This window comes from Chelonoidis abingdonii, chromosome 1, assembly GCF_003597395.2.
Source record: "Chelonoidis abingdonii isolate Lonesome George chromosome 1, CheloAbing_2.0, whole genome shotgun sequence".
Taxonomy (NCBI): Eukaryota; Metazoa; Chordata; order Testudines; family Testudinidae; genus Chelonoidis; species Chelonoidis abingdonii.
Window position 1 is genome coordinate 350,206,534 of NC_133769.1, and position 23,880 is coordinate 350,230,413.

The 23,880-nt window shown below is 43.8% G+C and overlaps 1 protein-coding gene across 2 annotated transcripts in view; it reads left to right on the plus strand.

Annotated features, from left to right (window-relative positions):
• Positions 1-23,880, plus strand: part of NOX4 (NADPH oxidase 4) — a 181,158-nt gene that overhangs the window by 27,850 nt on the left and 129,428 nt on the right. For both annotated transcript variants that reach the window (XM_032768741.1, XM_032768743.1), the window contains exons 6-9: positions 165-192; positions 8,175-8,247; positions 13,189-13,269; positions 20,598-20,814. In XM_032768741.1, the coding sequence (XP_032624632.1) occupies positions 165-192; positions 8,175-8,247; positions 13,189-13,269; positions 20,598-20,814 (399 nt within the window). The remainder of the gene's footprint in view (positions 1-164; positions 193-8,174; positions 8,248-13,188; positions 13,270-20,597; positions 20,815-23,880) is intronic.

Here is a 23,880-nt window from a genome sequence, read left to right on the forward strand (position 1 = left end):
GTCATTGTTCTCTGTTACCAGTTACACAGTTCACTTTTACAGCCAGGTTTAGGTATCAAATGTCAAAGTGAGGCATGTGGAATTTATGAGCAGTTTCTTACATTCAGAAATATAAAATGATAAATAGCAACTGATTTTTGTTTGTTTTTGTGTCTATTTTTCAGGACCCCAGGAAACTCCTTTTCACTACTGGTAAGTTGCTGATGTTCTGTGCAGAGTTGATAAGCTGATTAGTTAGTTTAGATTTCATATTGCAATCAAACCAGAAATATATTGTCAGCCAGACAATGGTCTCATTTCCACCACTAGCGGGATTTACCTCCATGTCTCTAGGGGCAGAGCTGGGATCGCAGTGTCCTTAAAAGTATTTCCTTAGTGTCCTTAAAGGTATTTCACTGTATCCACATAACAACATACAAACGATCGTAGGGATCTATCCTGCTCCTGTTTCAGTCAAAACTAAAACTTCCATTGACTTCAGTGAGAGAAGAACGAGGCCTTTAGTTTTTGGAGAAGAGAGAAAATAAATCAAAGGTTGGACTCTCTAGAGCAGTGGTTTTCAATATGTGGTCCTTGGACACCTGGGGGTCCACAGACTATGTCTAAGATTTCCAAATAGGTCCACAGCTCCATTTTAAAATTTTAGGGGTCTGCAAATGAAAAAAGGTTGAAAACCACTGCTGTAGAATCGCTTGTCATGGAGCAGCATTGATGGAGACAGGGAGTAATGGGGATGGATAGTCCAGTTTGTTGCTCCATGTTAATACAGGTCGCTCAATAGATCCCTCGTAATATTTAGAAGAGGAGTGAGTCTCTGAAGGAGGCAAACTGAAGGGCTAGGTTGTAGCCTGAGCCCGACTTTAGGGGCTTTTTGTTGTTACAGGACAACTGACCCACTTCATCTGCTTACCTGTAGATAAGCCCAGTCCTGTAAGTTTAGCACTTGCAAGGTACTGAGAGCCTCAGGTTCCCTTGTTCAGTCCCTCAGAGGCAAGATTAACCCTAAACGAAGGGAAAGCTGCTGCCTCACAGAGAGTATGTCTACATTTCAGGATTATTCCGATTTTACATAAACCGGTTTTGTAAAACAGATTGTATACAGTCGAGGGCACGCGGCCACACAAAGCACAATAATTCAGCGGTGTGCATCCATGGACCGAGGCTAGCGTCGATTTCTGGAGCGTTGCACTGTGGGTAGCTATCCCGTAGCTATCCCATAGTTCCCACAGTCTCCCCTGCCCATTGGAATTCTGGATTGAGATCCCAATGCATGATGGTGCAAAAACAGTGTCATGGGTGATTCTGGGTAAATGTTGTCACTCATTTCTTCCTCCGTGAAAGCAACAGCAGACAATCATTTCACACCCTTTTTCCCTGGATTGCCCTGGCAGACGCCATAGCATGGCAACCATGGAGCCCATTTTGATTTTTGTCACTGTCACCATATGTGTACTGGATGCCCGCTGACAGAGGTGGGTACGTGTAGCCTACAGCAGATTCATTTGCCTTTGCAAGGTAGCAGAAGACGGTTACCAGTCCGTTTGTACGTCTGCCATGTCATTGTAAATTGGTGATGAAATGACGGTTATCAGTCCGTTCTGTCCTGTCTGCATGCTGTCGATTGGTACTCTCGGTTGGCCTTCGCTGAGGTCGACTGGGGGGCGCAAAGACAACAAAGGGAAATGACTCCCGGTCTTCCCTCCTTTATGTTTTAATTTATAAGAGTCAGTCCTGCTAGATATGGGGCGAGTGTACGAGACGTAGTATACCTAAAAAAAGATAGAACAACGAGTAGAGCACAAGCCGCCACGTGTCAGAGTCCCGCAGAAATGATGAGCTGCATGCCATTCACGGGGGTGCCCCTGCAAAATCCGGCCACACGTGTGCTTCCTCCCTCGCACAACTTTCCTGGCTCTGTGGCAGTGGTCCCCCTATTGTTGTGATAGTATAAAGAATGCAGAATTAAGAAACACTGACTTGTTCAGTGGGATAAAATGAGGGGGAGGCAGCCTCCCAGCTGGTACTATGATAAGTCCAGCCAGGCCATTAACTGTGAAGGGGAAGGGAGCCCAGCATCCACACTGCTATGATGTCAGGCAGTATATTAACGGTGAGGAGGAAGGAAGCCAGCCTCCCGCTGCTATGATGTCCAGGCAATACAGAACTTTTCTTTACACAGAAAGGGAGGGGGCTGATGGCACTCAGCCGCCATTGCTATGATGAGGACGGTTTACCAGCCGTTCTTACCATCGTGGATGACCGGGGTATTCTTACTTTTACCCAGGCACCCCGGCCGACCTCCTGAGGACATGCCAGGAGCTCACAGGTGATGTACGAGGACGGCTATCAGTCCTTTTTGGTACTGTACGTCTTGCCAACCGGGGAGGGGAGAGAAGAGGATGCTACTGTTCGTGCCACAGCACCACGTCTCCCAGCCGCAAATGCAGTAGACATGGTGACATTGAAAAAATGTCGAAGAAAATTGAATTTTCCCTTTCTTGTCTGGGTGGGGAGGGGGGTAAATTGACGAGTTATACTCTGAACCACCCCGGACAATGTGAACTTTTCGGAGATACGGCGGACTGTGGGATAGCTGAAGTCCTCAGTCCCTCTCCCTCCTCCAGTGAGCGTCATTTGATTCTTTGCTTTCCATTACGCTTGTCACACAGCACTGTGCTGTGGACCTGTATCGTAGCCTGGAGATTTTTTTTCAAATGCCTTTGCAAATTTCCGTTCCTGTAAGGGGCTCAGAGAGAACAAATTTGTCTCCCATGTACAGCAATCAGAGTCCAGTATCTCCGTACGGTTTCATGCTGGAGCTCTTTTGGATCTGGGCATGCATCGCCATCCGTGTGATCAGAGTCCACCGCTGGGCAAACAGGAAAGCAATTCAATTCGCGGGGCTTTCCTTTCTACTGGCCAGTGCATCGAGTCAGATTTTCTTCCAGACGGTCAAATGGTAGCAACAAAGATCTGTGGCCCTTATAGACTAACAACGTTTTGGAGCATGAGCTTGTGAGGTAATACCACTTCGTCAGATCATGTAGTGGAAATTTCCAGGGGCAAGGTATATATATGCAAGCAAGCTAGAATATGAGGTTAGTTCAATCAGGAGGATGAGGCCCTGTTCTAGCAGTTGAAGTGTGAAAACCAAGGAGGAGAAAATGCGTTCTGTGTTGGCAGCCCATTCCAGTCTTTTGTTCAATCCCTGAGCTGATGGTGTCAAATTTGCAGATGAACTGAAGCTCAGCAGTTTCTCTTTGAAGTCTGGTCCTGAAGTTTTTTTGCTGCAGGATGGCCACCTTAAGGTCTACAGGTTTTTGTATGTTGCCATTCCTAATATCTGATTTGTGTCCATTTATCTTTTTCTGTAGAGACTGTCCGGTTTAAAGAGCCCTTTATATCAATATTAAGGGCCTCGATGTGTGGACGGGTGCAGGGTTAAATCAGTTTAACGCTGCTAAATTCGGTTTAAAATCGTAGTGTAGACCAGGCCAGAGTGTCAGCAGACCCCCAGCTCGAGATGGCTGCAGGGAAAATCTCCCTATTTAAAAAAGAAAACTGTGATCTAACTGAGGATGTGTGATACTGATTCAATAACCTCAATTAGAATATTTAGAAAACATGCATTAAATATAATCTGCAAATCAAAAAAATAACCCCCATAACTGTTTGCCATTTTTCATCATCATGCTCCAGACAAAATGTTTAGTTTCTGTGTTGGTGTTATGCAAATCTGCCATTTGTTACATCAAGCACGTGACGAAATGAACCTTGGCTTGCTTACCCAGTAGTCAGGAAGGAGGAGTTATAGAAACCCTTGGAATGGTGTGAGCAAAGTCTTCAGTGCTGTTGTTCTGCAGATGAATCAATGGAACATAGTTTCAAACAGAGATTCTACATAATATTAAAACCAAATTTCTGTGTATCCAATGTTAGAAAAAGAAATGTAACCAAAACACTGACTGGTTGTCTCAGCTGGTTTATGTCAGGATCAGTTCAACTTTAGAATGATTAAACTGCAACATGGAAGCAAGCAACTAGAATCATAAAAATAAATGAGCAAAGAGGTTTTAGCAGCATGCACGTGACAGAGAACAATGTACTCCCATTATGGAATGGATTCCCTGGGCCTGACACAGGCACTCCTCACTCAGACACAACTCCCATTGGCACCTACGGGGTCTGATGTTCTACTTTGTTTCACCTTGTGCACCCCTGTTCAGAATGAAAACAGAATGCTGCTATTCTGATTTGGTAGAGGTTGGTGCAAGACAGCATAGAAACAAACCAAAAAAAAGTTTCATTTGAAAGAACTGCAAGATGGGGTCCCGTGTCTCTCGTTCCAGTTGCATTTACTGGAATTAGAAGTCTATAGAAAACACAGGTTTCAAAGGTTCTAAACCAAATCGAGACCAGGTGTCAGTAGGTGCGGCTTCCATAGAAAATCAGTGATATTCTAAATGGTGGTGTAAGTCTGTTGGCTAACTGGCATAGACTCATAGACTTTAAGGCCAGAAGGGACCAGCATGATCATCTAATCTGATCTCCTGCACATCGCACACCTCATAACCTCACCCACCCACTCCTGTAATAGACCCATAATCTCTGGTTGAGTTAGTGAAGTCCTCAAATCATGATTTAAAGACTTCAAGTTACAGAGAATCCACCATTTACACTGGTTTAAACCTGCAGTTGACCCATGACCCAGGCTGCAGAGGAAGGCGAAAACCCCCAAGAGTCTCTGCCAATCTGACCTAGGGAAAAGTTCCTTCCAGATCCCAAATATGGCAGTCATTTGGACCCTGAGCATTTCAGCAAGACTCAATAGCCAGACACCTGGGAAAGAATTCTGTGTATTAATTCAGAGCCCTCCCCATCTAGTATCCCACCACTAACCATTGGGGATATTTGCTATTAGCAGATCGGCTGCATGCCGTTGTAGGCAGTTTCATCATACCATCCCTTCCATAAACTTACCAAGCTCAGTCTTGAAGCCAGTTAGGTTTTGGAAGGCTGTTCCAGAACGTCACTCCTCTGATGGTTAGAAATCTTCATCTAATTTCAAGCCTAAATTTGTTGATGGCCAGTTAATATCCATTTGTTCTTATGTCCACATTGGCACTAACTCCTCTCCCTCCTTGGTATTTATCTCTCTGATGTTTTTATAGATAGTAATCATCTCTCCCGATAGCCTTCTTTTGATAAAAGTAGTGCAGTTGACTTTGATGTGGCATTCAGAGGGTGTTCAAGGTGAGGGTTGTTCACAGACTAAAGAGGAGGAAGAGGGAAGGTGCATCAAAACCAACATCTAGTAGGAGGCGCAAATAAAGTATAAGCAGTGCTGCCTTGGATCAGGGAGACGGTCTGAGTGCACATTGTACAGCCCACAGCCTCTCCATGAATGACTGTGCTTCTTTGGATACCCTGAGAGCTGTGTGGTTCTTGGGGAATGCACTGTATTAGGGTAAGAGCCTGCAAGGTGGAACCCCTCTGTCCCTAAGGGAGTAAGGGGAAAACCTTGTGTCATTTTCATTCCTCTTCACTTCTCAGTGTATTCACTCATAAGGGATGTTTTGGCCTGACTTTCTAGATCAGTAATTTAATAGCATCCTTCTTTCACCCCATTGTGCCCAAGTCTTGAAGTCCTGCCCCATTGAAGTCAGTATCAGACCTTCCATTTTCTTCACTGAGGCCAGGTTTTAATTTGTGCTCTGCAGCCTAGAGATATCAAAACCACACAGGAATTGCATATCCTACAGTGTAGGAATCAATACTTGGCATAGGTGGTTTGAGGCTTAAGGTGTGGGGGGTTAATTTTTTTTTTTTTAGTATAATTTTAAATTTTTAAAAGTTTAACTTGTAAAAGAAAAATAGCAGAAGCATTCAGATGAGAATGCAGCAACCATTTCAAATCACCATTGTTGTGGTTTGAATTGTGGTAGTGCCTGGAGGTCCCAACCAGGATTGGGGCCCTGTTTTTATTAGGTACTGTATAAACACATTGGTAGACACTGTCCTCGCCTTGAAGAGTTTACAGTCTAATTTGAGACAGGAGGCAACAAATGAAACGATAAGAGGATGGAAGGAAGGAAGGACAGGAGTAGCAGCAATAAGAGTAGAGGGATGCATAGGTAGCTGTTGCACAAATGGATAGTTCCCATTCATCTTAATTTTAAATAAAATGAGCTATCCCTGACCAGCCATTAGTTATTATTATTACCATAGTGCCATGGAGCTCCAGGCATTGATTAGTCCCCATGGTTCTAGATGCTGCACAAACACAGACTAAAAAGACTGTCCTTGCCGCCAAGGAGCTGACAATCAGATTTGGTAGCTGATTTCTTGAAGGCAACACAGCAGAAATGGGACTTGAGGGATTTGGAGGCAGAGGATGATGATGACTTTATGGATTAACCCAGTGAGGACACTGCTTGCAGAGGGGAACAGTATACTAGGAAGTGTGAAAATGTTTGTGGGGAAAACAGATGGATGTTGAAGGTTTCCATCACTAAAGGAGTATCGAGAAAGGTGTGTGGGATGAAGGGAACATAAATAAAATCAGATAGGTAGGAAGGGGACAGAGCTGAGAAGGGGTTTGTAGGTGAGAACAAGAATCTTGAATTTGATGCAGAAGAGAAGAACAAGTGTGCTTGTGGATTTGAAGAGTGGGCTGACATGATTGGAATGACGGCTTAGGAAGCTTATTTTAGCAGCTGTGTTTTGAGTGGAGGGGTAATGGGAGGAAGAGGGGATAATTTTTCAGTCATGTACAGATTGAAAATCTATATTTAAAAAGAATAAATGAAGAGAAAGAAAGACAAATTATATTGCAACTCTCCTTGTTTTTTCTAAGATCCAGGATAAAATCCTGGACCCACTGAAGTCCATGGCAAAATTCCCATTGATCGGGGAGCCAGGATTTCATCCTAAGAATTTCAGAAATGAATACTGATTTTGAGTGTCCCAATTTTTGAGTCCCTAACTTTAGGCACATTAAAGTAGTTTGGTTTTCTGTTGCTCAGTATTTTCTAAAAATCAAGTCTCCAGTGGAGCACTCAAAAATTGTGACACTTAAAACCACTCGTCATTTCTGAAAATTTTGCCGTACACTTGTAAGCAAATATGGCTTGATCCTGCCCCATTATAACCAATGGAAGCTTTGCTATTGACCTCAGCGGAAGCAGGATCAAGCTCCTAGACCATAATCTTGCAAGAACTTAGGCACATGCTTAACCTTACACACTGTGAATGGTCCCATTGTCTTTACGTAATATTAAGCATGTGGCTTTGCAGGCCTGGGTCCTTACATGTTAAAACCCTGAATGGTTTGCATTCTTCAAGAGGTAAAATATTCGCATGTAACTCTTCATGGTTTTTAAGTATTTGCTCATCATACATAATTCTTAGGCCACCAACTTTGAAAATCAGATGCCAGCATTAATGTAGGCAATTAAAGTCTTTGTCCTATCACTCTGGAATGCTGACTGAAGCTCGTCCTCGCAGGTTTTGTTCTACAGTCAACAACTTCAAACGTTATACTATGTCATGAAGACTAATTGCAGCACTTTTCCCATTTCAGAGTAAAATGGGTCTGCAAATGATCTTAACAACAGCTGGCATTGCAGTTGATTTGCTTGAAATTCTCTTTCTATGACCAATTTTTTAATTGTGCTGTTTTGGAGAGCTGTACATTTAAAAAAAAAATATAACACTCGAAATTAAAATGGAAATGTTCTTCAAGTAACTAGCTTTGAAAGAGATTTCAAAAGCTATTATAAAACCAGCCTTTATAGCAAACTGAAAGCCTGTGCAGTTAGAAAGGTACCTGCTGAGATCCAGCTGGTTCATGGTGCAAAGGGGGTACAAGAGGAGGAGTGAACAGTAAATTGTGAATTTTAGATGTATCTGTATATACATGGACTAATGCAAGGAAGAAAACATATTCTCCCCTCTCCAGATGGAGAATAGCAGAGTTTTGCACAAAATTCTCTGAAACTATGTTTCTTTAGAAAATTGGTTCTTAAAAATAAATAAATTACACAAATCAAATAAATCATTTTGATCAATATATGATTTGTGTTCCTACTACAGACCAGCACTTTAAATGGTCACAAAAGGTGAGTATACCTTTTCCTAATACAATTTTAAATCTATGTGTGTTTATGTTGCAGTTCCAGGGCTGACTGGGGTCCTGATGGTGTTAGTTTTATTCCTGATGTGCACAGCTTCTACATATGCTATCAGGTAAGACTTAATCTGATTATTACGTTGAACTTCACAGTCTGAGGAATCATATTCTGCCGCAGATTAGAAGGAATACAGAGCAAGTACAATGATATGTAACAGGCATTATATAAATGGAAGAAAAATATCAAATATCTTGTTCCATTTCTTGTTCTGACTTGTAGGTGAACTAGCACATTAAGTTTTGGAATCAATATTTGTACAATAAATATGCAAATTGATGATGTTTTCAGAGCGTAGATTTATTTAAGGGACACGGTCAACTTGAAATCTAGACAATTTTACTCTTCCCTGTCACTAGGGTGACCAGATGTCCTGATTTTATAGGGACAGTCCTGATATTTGGGGCTTTGTCTTACATAGACGCCTATTACCTCTCACCCCGTCCCGATTTTTCACGGTTGCTGTCTGGTCACCCTACCTGTCACTCTGTGAAAGATCCACACAAGCAACACAGGAAACTGACTGTACAGTGGTACCAGTGAAACTAAGTGCTGTCAAATGTGCAAAGTAAATAAACTACTGGAAAAATCAGAGGTTAATATAGTTTTTCTTCATTCATTCCTGGGTGTTACAAAATATTTCAGATAGAAATGTGCCATTTAGTTGACTTAGTGTCTTTTTAAGAGGATATTAAGAATTCTGGGTACCATATTTCATAACTGAACACAATAATTCTTGGTCACAGCCTCAGGTAACATTATTAATGGAGATGTCTAGTCTAGAGAGAAAATGAGCAGGGAACTATGTCCCATTTTCAGCGCAGAGTCCTTGTGAACATCAGTGGCTTAATGCCATAAAGTGCCTGCTCCAACAACTTAAGTGTCAGATTGCTTCACACCCTGCAGGATTGAGTTTGGGAGCCTTCATAGCCTTAGGCCCTGATCCAGCAAACACTTAAGCACATGCATAACTTTTGCTCATGTAGCTGTCCTTATTGAGTACTCACTTGAGTAGATTACTGTTTTTGCAGGATCAGAAATCAAGTGTTTGCAGAATTGGGGTTTTAGATCTCCATTCAACAAGGTACTTACAGATGTGCCTAACTCAAAGCAGGAGAGATTAATCCCAATTATGTCAGTTAGGCATATGTAAGTTACAGTGCTGAACCGGCATGTCTTAGCTAGCTATTATTATTATTGTTAGGCCCTGAGTAAGGAAACAATTGAGTATGTACTTAAGAATCTTTCCTAAACACGGATGCTTTCCTGAATCAGGACCTGAGGAACTGGCAGCCCCAGATGGAGCTACAGAAGCACTGAATTTGAGCAGGATTAGACTGCAGTGCTACTAGACTCAAGATAAGATCTCAGGGTAATTGGGCAGGATGTAAGCTGTACTAAAGGCTTTGCCTCCTGTAGCAAGGGGGCCCCCCTTCCCCACGGCTCCTGAAGGGAATAGGCCAGAGAAGCTGTGGCCCCGGGCGGAGGCCCTGCCGCCTGTCCCCGCCCCCCAGAAGTCAAGGGGCGGGACCGGAAGTCCAAGCCCCCCTCCGCCTGTCCCCGCCCCCAGGAAGTCAAGGGGCGGGGCAGGAAGTACAAAAGCCTGGCCCCAGCCCTCAGTTAGGAGGAGGCTGCCAGAGAAGGCAGATGCTGAGGCCCGAGCTCCTGCTGGGCCCGGCTTACCCCGCGCCCGGTATCTGGAGGGGTACTGGCCTGACCTCCCCTGGGGCCAGTACCCAGAGAAGCCAGCGAGCCCTCTGACGCTCGGTCCTGTGGAGGACTGGACCGGACCGCCTGGAGCCCGGTACCCTGAGGACTGGACCGGACTGCCTGGAGCCCGGTACCCTGAGGACTGGACCGGACTGCCTGGAGCCCGGTACCCTGAGGACTGGACCGGACCGCCCGAATCCCGGTACCCTGAGGAGTGGACTGGACCTCCCACCGCCGAACCTGCTGAGGAACCCATGGTTTGGGACCCCTGGATGACGCTGGCGAAGGGCAGGTACCCAGTGAGGGGGAGGTTGGAAGTGGCCCGGGGGCAGCCGACTCTCGTCCGGCTGCAGACTCGCCTAAGCCCATGTCAATGTGTTTCGGTCAGGATCCCCCACTGACCGTCAGCGGCGTTGACCGCTGCTAGGGCCCCGGGCTGGAACGCAGTGGAGTGGGAGGGCCTGCGTTCCCCCTGCCACCCCTTTAAGGGTGGCAGACTCCCCCTGCCTTTTGCCTGAGGAGACCATCTACAGTGGTTGCCTTATCGCTCAGCCCTGCTGCAAGGCCTGACCCTAACTGTGTGTTGCCCCGCCCTACCCAAGGGCCTGGGCTTATATATACTGTTGTCTCTCGCTCAGCCCTGCTGCAAGGCCTGAGCCTAACTGTGTGTGTTGCCCCGCCCTGCCCAAGGGCCTGGGCCTATATAGACGCTTGGCTTCGTGCCCAGCCCGACTGACAGGACCGGGGCCTTCTACTAACTGTTGCCAGTTCCCTCAGCACCCCCAGCAAGGGGCGGGCCCCAGGCCGACGGAGTGTGGTGAGCCGGTGCGGCTCCCCTCCACCCCCCATGTAGGAGGGTTGAGCCCCGGTCCTGCCCTACTACACCTCCAAAGCCAAACCCATTTCATAAAAGGTGGAAAAGCTAAATGATCACTTCATGCTGATACAGCTCTGCAAGGCTTTTCCAAAAGCAAAAGTCTGTTTTCTCCAAGACCAACATAAATTATGAAATAACAGTAGCATTTGTTGATAATAATAAAAAAAAGAGATATGCAATGCAAACATTCTTGGAAATAGTGAAATTACTATGATAAAAATTTAAAACTGTTCCTGATCCAGGCAACAAAGGTTTCCCTGTTTCCAAGACTATGTACTAGTTATATCCCGTTTTGACTATGGCAACCTCCTACCCTTCAGTCTCCCCTCCCTAAAACTCCACTCCCATCAAAAACTCATTTTCCTCTCCTAGTGCTCCAACAATGTGTCTTCTTCTAGATTCATTACAGTGGCATCTCCTCTTCTGTATAAAGATCAAGTTTCTTTTCTTCAGGCATACCACAGCTCTGCAGCTGCCTTTTGTGTCTAAGCCCGTTTCTCCTCCTGTAGTCCAATCTGCTCGTTCATCTCCTCTCTGTCTTCTCCTGAAAACTCTTTCCACTTTCTTTCATGCTGTCTCTATGTTTGCAGTAAGTAAAGGCTTGATACAAATTTGAGGTGAAATGGAAAAGCAGTTTCTGACATATGAATTTGAGAACAAAACCAGCTGAATACACTTCTTGAAAAATCTTAATTTTTTTAAATTGTTGTTCTTCCATGCAATAGCTCAGCACCAGCTTGTGTAGCAACTCACCATTTTTCATTCAAGAACCATTTGCTAGGAGGGAGTTTGAATTATTATAAAATGTAATAAAACATGCAGAAAAATGCTAAAATGTGTTCCAGTTAAAAGTTAAAGTTATTCCAGGGCCTTTTCCATGAACTCAGTCACTAAAATATAGGATGCCACTTATTCAGGGCTTCCTAAATAAGCTCCAACCACCCACACACAAGCTATTTTCTCAATAACGTATAACAATAGTCATTCACATTATTATCTTATAAACCATCACATACACATTTCCTTCCAATGCCAATCTACACCCACCCACATACCAAGGACAGTTTCTCAAAATAGAAATTAAACATACATTTTGAACTGAGGTTTTCAAGAACTCTGATTTCTCGGAAATTAGATTTTGATAAATGTCTTTTTTGAATCACAGATAGTAGATAAGAAGCAGTCTGATATGTTTTCAATAGCAAAAAAGTTCTGATTTAGTAAAAAGAAATAATGTTTATTTTTAGGCAATGTTCCAGATATAAGCTGTCTAGGTAAAAGGAGACAAAGATATTTCAGAGAGGGACATAGTATATGTTTGCAATGTCTTAATAATAGCTTCTGAAATTATATAGTCAAAGTTAAGATCGTGTTTGATTTTATTTTTGATTTGTATTGTGGGTGGGGATAAGGGTTTGTATTGGAAGAGAATATGTTGTGCTGCTGTGTGGGGTTGGAATGTGCTGTGTTGTGTATTTGTGAAGATAGGTAGCTTATGGGTGAATATTTCCTTAAATAGTGAGTTCCTAGGGTTTTTTGAGTGATGATTGTATTCATGGAGAAAGGAATAAAGTTAAGTGACAGTTCACAGAGTTTTTTATGTGGGGAGAATTTCCCTGGTTTTTAAAATCATCAGTAGAAGGAAGTCCTTCTTCCCATTTGTCCTGCACTCCCTGCACTTATGTGACACTGCTTGTTCCCTGCAGTTTACCTTTATGTGCCCTGGATTCCAGAACACCCTCTCTGTATGTCAACTCGAACTCCTGAAGTATCTTCATATTTTCCCTCCTGTTGCCCTTTGCCCTAGTTCCCTGCTTGTGCACCATGGCTACCTGCACCTGCTTCAGTCCTTCTCCCCTCTTCCTCGACTCTCTGACTGCCTCCCCTCCACACACCTTGTTACCTACTTCCCACGACAACTCATTTGTATTTAAAATGCTTAAATAGCTACTTTCAATATTTTAAAATATAAATGTCTACAAGAGCATCAGGGCAAATGGTGTGGCCTGAGGGAGCCAGTGTTGGTGGCAGCACTGTGATTATAGGCTGAATTTTGGTGCCAGGGAGCCATTATGGCAGCAGGGGTGGGGAAGAAGACTGTGTAGAGACCTGGGAAAACAGGCTAGTCCCCATTTCTTAGCTTCTTGCATGTGCTCCTAGTCCCTGCTCTCCTTCCCTCCCTTCCATGCCTACCCAGTCCCCTGTCCTTCTTTCCAACAACTCAGTGTGGGCAAATGTGTGTGTGTGTGTATATTTTTTACATAACTGAATTGGATTTTGGACCATAACTGAACTGGATTTTAATTTTTCTATGTTTGTAATTTTCATCTAGATACACAGAGCTGCTTGTAATTAGCGATGACTGAGTGTAATATCTGAAAATAACATTAAACCACAGTTTATTCTTTGCAGGCTTTCGAACTACGATATCTTCTGGTACACACACAGCCTTTTTTTTGTCTTCTACGTGCTGCTGCTGGTGCACGTTTCTGGGTATGTAACAAAATAAACTGTCCCTGTTCCTTAAGCACAGTGAGGAGGGTACAGCTCACAAAGAAGGGCATTGAAGCAGGGAGCTAAGTGGCATCTTTCTGAAATGACCTTGTGCTGGTCAGTATTTCACAGTGGCAATTGCTCAGGTAAAGGTTGTGTTGTAGTTGGAGCATCATTTGGTACAGCAGATTAGAACACAGCTGGGTCAAAACCTGAACCAAACCCCACTCCTTGTCCATTCCACCAAATTCTGGTGTTAACTAAAATAAATTTTGTTTAACTCTGCCCCCAGAACCACCCTGGCTGAAGTGAAGTTACTCTCTTCCCTTTGTCTCTCTTTTCTCCACATCCCCATTGCTGTAACCACAACAGTTATTTCTCTCTCTCTGGGTATAAATGACTGCACAAGTGTTAAGAGCGGGGGGCTTGGACAGTCAGTCCTAATTGCCAGAGCGAGAGTCCAGGGGTCTCAGTCAGGGGTTCCAGAGTCAGAATCCAAGAGTGATATCTGGAATTTGGGACTGGGGCTGGGGTTTTAGTACTGATGTCAGCGGGCAAGGATGGAGCCAGCATTCAAAGGGCAAAGCCAGGTCTGTAGCCAGAGTCAGAATTCAAGCACTGAAGCCCAGGATCAAAGCCACAGTCAGCATCCAGGTATCAAAACAGAGGTCAAAAGCTGGAGCTGGCCTCCCAATAATGAAGCCGGGGTAAAAGCTGGTGTCAGAGTCCAAGTACTAAAGCAGGGGCTGGGCTTAGAGTCAGAGTTCAAGGGTGGAAGCCGAGGGTCCAACCTGGAGCCGAGGATCTGAGAGCTAGCAGGGAGGCAGATCCATCACAGTGGCTGGCAGGGAAGTCAACCTTATTGCAAATATGCTTCCTGGAACTCCTCCTGGGTTTAAATAATGTGCCTGGACCAATCGGGGCCATGAGGGAAGCAGTCAGTTCGGCCTTCTGTGGTGATACTTCCTGTGGTTTTATCTCCACGGGAAATATGTGGTGATACCTACAGGTTTCCCATTGCTGTCAGGTAGTGGCGTGGAGGTGTCACCTGTCCTGCAGACCCAGGTTCTGGTCCCATCCCCACAGACCCTCACACCAATGACTGTGGAGTTTTTCACACCAATGCAACTCCTTTGCAACAGATCCTTAGCTGGCGTAAATCAGCACAGCTGCATTTGAATCAAAGCAGCTGCATCATTGGCACCAGCTGAGGACCTTGTCCATTGACTTCCCTGGATTTACTCCTGATTTAGACTGATGTGAGATGAGAAATAGACAAGCTTTTGAGCTGCACAGAGCTCTTCTTAAGGTCTGGAAAAGGTACTCAGAGTCACAGCTAAATACATATAGGAGGTGTGTTGGTGTGAGAAACTGAGTACCTTTCCCAGACCTGAGGAGCTCTATGTAGGTTGAAACCTTGTCTCTTTCACTAACAGAAGTTGGTCCAGTAAAATATGTTACTTCACTCATCTTGTCTCTCTTTGTAGGGTCTGAAGGTAAACAATGAGTAGTTGTTGGATTTTACAAGTGGTTAAATAGAGCACTGTACACTTGAAATCTAGAGAATTTAAAAAAAAAGATTTTCAAGTATCAGGTTCTTACATTGGACCATGGTTACTGACTTTTCCATGTGTTTTATTAAAAGGTTCTCCCCCCCGCCCCTTCTCTGTTGCTTTAGGAAAGACCCAACAGAGGAATCTGACAAACTAAGACCCCTCCATCTCGCACTGAATAAAAGGCAGGTGGTTCCCTGGGCAGACCCCCGTTCTTGCAGGACTGAGCCTGCTTGGTTATACAAGGGAATTGGTGACAATGACTCTGCACAAAGTGCTGTCTCATACACAGACTAAAAACTAGAGGAACACATTTTAATACCCTCCATCAGTTATAGTAGATGTAACTTGTAACAAAAGAAGCTAAAAACATTTCAAACCGAAGCTTTCTTTTTTTAATTCACAGACAAGTGAGAACACAAGGAAACAATGAGACAATATTAGTCAGCATGATAGGCTATGGTATCAGCACACCTAACCATTGGCAAGATTTTTTGAATAAAGTTACCGGTACCAGTTCTTAATTCCTGAGGCTAGATGGAGCAGATAACTAATGTCTTTTTGCACAGCATCCTTAGCAGCCAGCCTGAAAGGGTAGATTATAATGGAGCAGGCATCAGGACTGAAACATCTAGGCTACTAACTAAAAATCTCAGTGGAGTCAATGGAGGCCTACCTCTCTCTGAGGTGGAAAAGCTGAATTCCATGCAGAAAAACCTGTGTGGGCAGCTTTTGAACGAGATCTTAAAATGCAAGGACCAGTCCTGCTCTCACTGAAGTCAGTGGGAGTTTTGCCATTAATTTGCAGGGCTCACTCCTCCTTCCATTGTTGCACTTTTGGTAAGATTAGGTACTTGCCCTGGTGTCTTTATTCAAGATGTCCCCAACTCTCATGAGGTGCTGCCTGCAGCTCTGTAAGCAGCTCAAGTTCCTTTATGGGTTATAGTGTGTATAATTGAGTAGGGAGCAGGCAGCAGTGATGTGTGCGGGGACCATTGCTAGGAACTGCATTAGGATTTTTTTGTAGTCACGTTCATTCTGGATCCTCTGTTTAAAGATTGCTCCCCACCACCCAGGGCACTGGCAGCTGGAGGAAAGACTCTCAGCATGACTCCAAAGGAGCTGAACTGTCAAGGAGCAGAGGCATGGGCAAGGGGTCCTAGGGTGTCTGAGATTTGCATGGGAATGGCAGGTCATTCTTCAGAGGACAAACCTCTTCTCACCGCTGGAATGATTTGGAGAAGATTCTGCAAGGGGATTTTTTTAGGATATCCCATGCCCTTTCCTCCCAGATCCTCTCCTGGGGGTATTTCCTGGTTCTATTCTATGTATATTGTTATACTGCCTGCGTCACTACAGTATCTGAGCACCTCCCAGTAGCGCATTATGTGAGACGACTAACATCTGTCATATATGGTTTGTTGTTTCTTTCATCCTCACCCCAGGGGAAGAAGAGAATTAGCCTTAATAATCAATGCATGTGCTATTGTGGTACTTTTTGCAACAAGACCTGCAAAGCATTTCAGTTACTTAATGTACAGATGCCCCAAACTTTAAATAGGCTTTGGTATTAAGCCAACAATAGCAAAAAGTCAATAGGAAACACAAAACAGATGCTTTCACGACATTATTCTACAAACATAAGGATTACTAAAACATTTGGAGCCAGCTCTTCTGCTGGTGTCCATTGGGCTAGCTCCACTGAAGTTAAAGGAGCGACGCCAATTTGCTCCAGCTGAGGATCTGACCCTGGTGATATTGCTATAGTTGTCAAAGGACTTAGACATCTCCTACAGGGTGAAGAATTCTTCAGAGTCTACCCATACGTTGTCCTTGATCAGATCCAGAAGTACCAGAGCTTAAACTACCTGGGACACCAGAGAGAGGATGCCAAGATAATCCTCAAAAAAAAAAACCCTAAACATAAATCATACATCATTGCCGCTAACTCAACTTCAGTAGGACTAAATATTAAGTAATTAATTAAATTAATGTATTGAAGTGAAGCACATGCTTAAGTGCTTTGCTGGAATGATGTCTTCATGGCAAATGCTTCATTAAATACTGCCTGGTGATCTTAAATCTGGGACATGTTTGTAAGTTTTATTTTCCTGTGTTTCAAATATATTCTTCATTGGAAATTGTTTGGAGGAGGGGAGGGAAGTGACTAATGTGGTGCTACTGGATTTATCAAAGAGCACATAGCTTTCTCAGTGGCTGTAGCTATGGTAATAGCTTTTATCGTTTACCAAAGAATAAGTGCCTTTGGACAATGATTCATGATTGTGTGTTGCTTTTCGTAGATAATCTCTTGTGTATTGGACACAACGTGTCAAAAAGTATAACGTTCAAAGAACAGGGTTAGTCTTTCATTTATATCATGTGGTTGTGGATGTATTGTAGCTTGATTGTTTAAGATTCCATTTTCAGTGAATGCTGGGGCTACGCTGCATAAAAGCAAAAACGGTATTATCAAAATTGAGTTTTTATAATCCTGACATAACATGAGAGGTGACCAATTTATATATGATATATGTATATATATAAACTTTTAAACGGTACGGGGAGGGAGGGATTTGTCTGTATAGCGACGTAGTGTGCAGCATGCTGGGATGTAATTCCAGTGGCCATCTAAACCCTGCTACCGAGCACGAGGTATTCTGAAGTGGATTTTGATGTGCACTATGGAGCTTTTTGTGTGGTGCAACAGGATCCCCATAGCTGTTTAGTGGGTCGCAGGCTGGTGTGGAGTAGATTTACATCCCAACTTGCTGTGCATTGCGTTTCTGTATAGAGAAGTTTGAAGAGTGGCCTATGAGAGGAAGAGTAGCCTTCTTCCTAAGGAGACACAGGATTTTGGGTTCAGTTCCCAGTTCTGCTGCAGATATCCTGGGTCCTCTGAGGAAAATTTGGTAATGTTCCTTAGTTCACCATTTTACAGAATTTTTCCTTTTTGTCTGTATTGTCTGTTTAGATTGTAAGTAGAGCTAGTCAAAATAGCCAAAATTAGTTTAATGAATATTTTTAAATTTGTAGTCTTTTTGAAGTACTCTAAACCAACCATTTAAAAAAAAAATTGTGATTCCTTTTCAATTTCTTTTGTTCAGAATTTTTATTTCAAATGTTATCAGAATAGTTAACAACAATTTTGATTTACCCAAGACTGGGTTTTTTGGTAAATAAGATTTGTCTTTACGGAACAGCGCTGTTTTTGATAAACATAAAATTTTGATTATTGAAAACATTTTAGGAATGGTTAAGAATTGAAAAAAAATAAAAGCATGAAATCTTTTGAGAAAAACACAAAAATTAAGCAATGTCAGCAGTTTTTTACAAATTGAAAAAAGGGTATCTTGTGACAGACACAGTTCAACCAGCTTTAGTTTTAAGCTCTCCAGGGCTGTTGCTATTTTATGATGTGTTTTACAGTGTCTAGGTCAGTAAGGCTCTGATCTTTTTGAGGGCATCTTTAGCACTACCATAAATAATAATAATGACACTGGCCAGATTCTCAGTTGGTGTCAATGGAGCTATGCCTATTTAGTTCTGTCCCAATATTGATGATGATAAAAACAAAATTTCTGTACAAATATTGAGCAGAAGGTAGAAAAATATCACTGGTTCTGTTCTTCCTGTACATTGTCACCAAACCCACAGAAGTTAACAATGGAAAAAGGTTTGCTATGTTTTTCTGAGGAAATTCTAAACCCTTTCCTTGCAAATCTTCCCTGAGGATATTGTCTATTATTTTTTTCCAGTCTAATTTTACAGTTGGGTCTTCCAACCTTTGGAATGTATTTTACAGGTAAGTACAGCATGCTGTCAAGAGAGGCAGTGTGGACAAGTGGCTACAGTACTTAACTGGGACTCAGGAGAACTGGGTTTTATGCTCAGCTCTCTTATTGTCCTGCTGGGAGACCTGGAGCAAATCACTTCATCTGCCTCAGTTTCCCCATCAGTAAAAGGTGTAATGATACTGACTTATTTTGTAAAGTGCTTTGAGCTCTACGGATGAAAGGCACTATATAAGAGCTAGGTATTTTTATTATTGTTATTAATGAGATAATAATACTGAATAGGTGGAAGATTCAGTGTAGTGGAATTGCAGTTCAGCTTAGGAGCTTCTGAATTCATAGCATAGCACTAAAGTGCCACCCTGGCAGTGGCACCTGTTGTACAGAATGTTGCCAGCCATGACTAGTAGGCTTCAATCAGTGACTTCAGTTTCAGCTCCCTTATTTATTAGTTAACTTGTAGAAATTGCAAAACCAGAAATTTGTCATATGACCCATCAGAAAATTCTCACTTGCTCATCTTGCAATCCTGAAACATCTCTATTATTCTGTTAAACCATGTTATCTTGTACTAGATTGTGGCGTGTCTGTACTAACCTTCTGAAATATATTTACATAATATATCTAGTGCCTGGTACACTAGCAGCAACTTTGCCAAGTTTATGTACCGAACAGTGAACTTACAAGTGTCTGCTTTAATACATGGCCTGACTTTGATTCACAGCCTCGGGTTCAGGCCTCAAGTCCTGCACCAGGCCCAGTGCTCCAGGATCTTTGTACTACACCTTTGATGGAGGACTGTAACGGGGTCCACTCACTGCAAGAGTTCCTCTTCCTGGCCAGGCATGGCATAGTGGCTTTCTTCCCATATGGCGGCTCCTGCAAATAGTCAGTCCATGGCTGCAATGGTCTCTCTTCCCATATTTCACAGTGCTCCCTCTTTGTGATTCAGCCCTTTGGCTAGATCACTATATAATCTGCCTCCTTCCAGGGTATCAAAGTCTCACCAGACCAGATGTCTGGGTGGCACCTGCAACAGTGCTGTGCAATTTCCCAGTGACTGGTAGGGAAACTCAGGCTCCTCCTCTACCCCCACTTTCTTATTGTTTCCCTGGACTTCTTCCAACCCAGGCTTCTCAGGCTTTCTTGCCACACAACTGCTCTGGAGTTGATCTTGCTTCCTGGGCCAGGATCCCAGCGCTTATTTTCCTACCTGGGTTTCCCCCTCCTCCCCTCCTCTCTGCTCTCAGAGAGTGACTACAGACTCTTTCCTTGTGGCCTCCTGCTACTAAAGACTTCCTCTCTTTATATTCCTTACCCAGCTTCTCCCCGAGCTGGGCATCACCAGCAATTAGTATTCATAAACCCCTTGGCCTCCCTTTAGGTGCAACTATGAAGATTAATTGGCCCCTTTTGGGGTCTCCTTAACTCCTTCAGGGCCAGTGTGGGGTGAACACCTCGTCATAATGTCTTTTTTCATTTGACAAATGGATTTTCAAAAGCACGATGTTGCTCATGTATGATGCTGTCATGCACAAACATGAAATACCCTGAATGATGGGAGTGCCCCCTGCAGTTTATAATTCTGCGGTATTGTTAGGCCACTTGTCTTTAAGATTGCATTGAAACGAGGGCTTGTGTAACACAGAGAATGTGGCTGAAAATAGCTTTGGTGTGACTGAATTGCAAATGCAACTATTTAATTTCTCTCTGAGGCCTCCACAGTTTCTCTTACCCTCAAGTAGTATCAGGAATGCCAGGTGGGTTGCAGAAGCTCCACTCTAGTGACAGAGGGATGTTTGTTGGAGCATTTCAAGCTAATTCAAACTCCTGAAGGTAAAACAAAGGAAAAACACTTGTGGAATATCAGCCTTTGATCAGCTTTGTGATGGCCTATAAAATGCTCTACAAATTGAGAGAAGTCTGTTGATTTTAATAGCTGTTTCAGTGTCTTGTTTGTTTGTTGGTTTGTTTCCTGTAGAGGAGTGCTTAAATACCAGATTAACCTAGAGGAGCACCCTCCCGGTTGCTTTCATCCTAACACAACTCTCCAAGAGGATATTCCAGCGCCAGGGATTTTAGAAGAGCCTTTTCCTGAATATACTCCTGAGCCTTTCCCAGCAGAACCAGAACCATTTGTACAAAATAACGTGAGAATTTGCACTCAGGAACCCAAGTTCCAGTCGCACTTCCCAGAGGTCTGTATGATCCGATATTTCAGGTTTTACAGGCAATGTCAAGTCTTTCAGTCAGCCACAACCACTCATTATTACTTCTCTGGACAAGGAGTTTTAATAATGGAAAATATTAAAACCTTTTCAGGCATCCATAGATTTGGTGGCATGAGATAATCTATATAAACTTCTTAGAGCACAATACAGAATGGTGAACAGTGTACAATGGGGAAAATTTTAGGGACCTTTGATGAGCATTTTGAGACTTCAGCTTAATTGAAACAATTGAACTCCACTTGTACTGATTTTAACCATATACATGTAAGTTTGGCTACACATTACTGAGGTGTAATTGTTATCAAAATACATATTTGGCTTTGTAGTAGAAATTAGATAATCCGTGTCACTATTTCATTATTGTTGTTATTGCTGTTATCTGTATTACAGTAGAGCCCAGAGTCCCATATCAGCATTAGAGCCCCATTGTACTAAGCACCATACAAAACATAAGAAGAGACAGTTCTCGCTGAAGATCTTATAAACTAAGACCATGATCCCGCAACAAACTGCAGGAAGACCCTTTTGTAGAGTGTTGCTGAAGTCAGTGGGTCTCTGTGCATGCTGAGTTTCATCAGCACAGAGCTCTTTGCAGAATTAGGATTTAAATGAAGACAAAACACTATAGGGGGCTGTAACATACATCAGGAAGTAATGGGAGAGAGATTGTTGGAAATTAAAGAAATATATGAGTAATCTCTACTGGCCACCTGCGTAGTCATGGTCAGCTGGCAAATCCTATTGACATCATGTGGTTCTTAAGAAGGGATTTGAAGGAGGAGAGGGCAGCGGCTTGACAGGCTATAGTTAGGGAGGGTGATCCGTGCAAAAGGGGCTCAAGGGAAGTGTTATACGGGAGGTGAAACTAGATGATCACAGTGGTCCCTTCTGGCCTTGGAATCTAGGAAATGCTGCTTTTGCAAGGACCGTCCTTTCACTGTAGAGAAGAAGGCAAAGGAGTGATCGAGGCTGGTATTGTAGGCAGAGTGGAGGGGGAGATGGGATGAGATACATGAGTGAAAGTAGAAATGGGAGAGGGTGGGAAAAGTTCTAAAGGTGATTACAATAAGCTTGGATTGGATGCAGTGGACAACAGGTAGCCATTTGAAGGGTTCAGGGAAGAGAGTGATGTGTTCAGAATGATGGGCCAGGAGAGCTTATTTTAGCAACAGTGTTTGAAAAGAACCCGAGTGCAGAGGTGGGTGCCAGGCAGGTTATAGAGGAGGAGGATGCAGTAGTCTAGCTGGAAGATGGTGATGCCCTGGAAGACAGAGAGCAATGGGAGCCTGGAAATGTAATAGTGGCAGAAGCATCATTGTAAAGCATCTTAGGGCTGGTCACATCTCCAGTATTTGTTAAGGGTCCTTTATATTGTTTGCTGCCCTGCTCTTGCAGAGCAGGCATAGTCCCTGGTCTTGCAAAAAGCTTCACCCCTGAAGTCAAGGGGACTTCATGCAGGTGTAAGGTGACACACGGGAAATGCTGCTTCAGAATGGTTCCGTGTGTCTGGTGAACACTTTTCAGTTCTTTCAGTGGGTGTGCTAATATTCAAATGGAAATGAATCTGTTGCACCAGATTTATTTGTATCACCCTATTGCTGTTCCATGTGTCCTTCAGGGCATGCAAACAAAGTTCTCTTTGGGAGATGAGTTAATAGAATTTGTGTATTATATGTGGTGCTTTCCCAGCACCAGGTGACATTATTATCTGTGTAGCCAGGGGAAGCTGGCTGAACTTAGAAGTCCCTGATGCTGTGCAAGCTACTAGGGCTAAAGAAGTCTGCTGCATTTCTAAGCTCTGTGAGCTTTTAAACTTGCTAGGGCTGTAGATGCCTTGGGACCTTACAAACTCTGCAACTTGTGAGAGATGCTGGTACTTTGAGTGTGAAAATAAGAGAGGAAGGCTGGACTGGTGCACAGCAGAGCTGGGTTTAGTCCATACCTCTGCCATGGGCTCCCTAAGGGTATGTCTACACAGGTACTGGCACCAAGCCCCCCAGCCCAGGTTGACAGCCTGGGACTTGTGGGGATCATGCTAGCGTTTTAGAAGTACTGTATAGACGTTGCTTTGAAGTTGTGGTGTGGGCAGGAGCTTGGGCTCTGAAGCCCCCTCTGCCCCCTAGCTTCACAGCCCGAGTTCCAGCCTGAGCCACAATGTCTACACAGCTATTTTTAGGGCAGCAGCATGAGCCTTGCTTGCCCAAGTCTGTCGAACCAGGCTGGGAGGCTGACTGCCATAGACTGCGTAGGCACATGCTGTGTGACCGTGGGCAAGTCACTTAATCTCCCAGTGGCCAAATCCCATCTGTAAACTGGGACTAAGAATGTTTCCTATCTCCCACTCTTTGTGAGAGATTCACAAAATTACTTAGATACCTAAACCCAAGACGTAGGCACCTAAGTCCCAGTTTGTGCTCTGCTGCAATCTATAAAGCTCCTGCTGAACACCGTAGGTGCCTAAATTCACTCGGTGGCCACGTTTTTTGATGTAAAAGTTCCCTCAGCATCTGTGTTTCTGCCTCTGGACATGCGTACTGCTGCCTCCCTCTAGATGTCCAGGTGCCTATCTCCTGCCTAAGCCCCAGAGCAAACCGGAGAAGGTAGGCAGATAAACATGTATGTTGTGTGCCAGGCCCAGTTCAATAGCTGAGCTCAGAGGCAAGTCCATACAAATCAGCTGGGGTGAGGAAGGGAAGGAGAACTTCCGTTATCACCTGGGATTTGAGAAACCTGTGGTTCAAGCTTCCCTCTGCCTGATGAGGAGAAGGGATTTGAACAGGGCTCTACCACCTCTCAGACAAGTGCTTTAACTGCTCGGCTATGGATAGGGTGACCAGATGTCCCGATAAAATCGGGACTATCCCGATTTTTAACCCTTTGTCCTGTGTCCCTATCAATGTATGATCGGGACGCCATTTGTTCTGATATTCAGGTAAGGAGGTGAGCGGGAGGGAGGCGCTGACTCTGTGGGTGCTCCAGGGTTAGAGCACCCATGGGGAAAAATTGCAGCCAAGCTCCCCCATCCTCATTTCC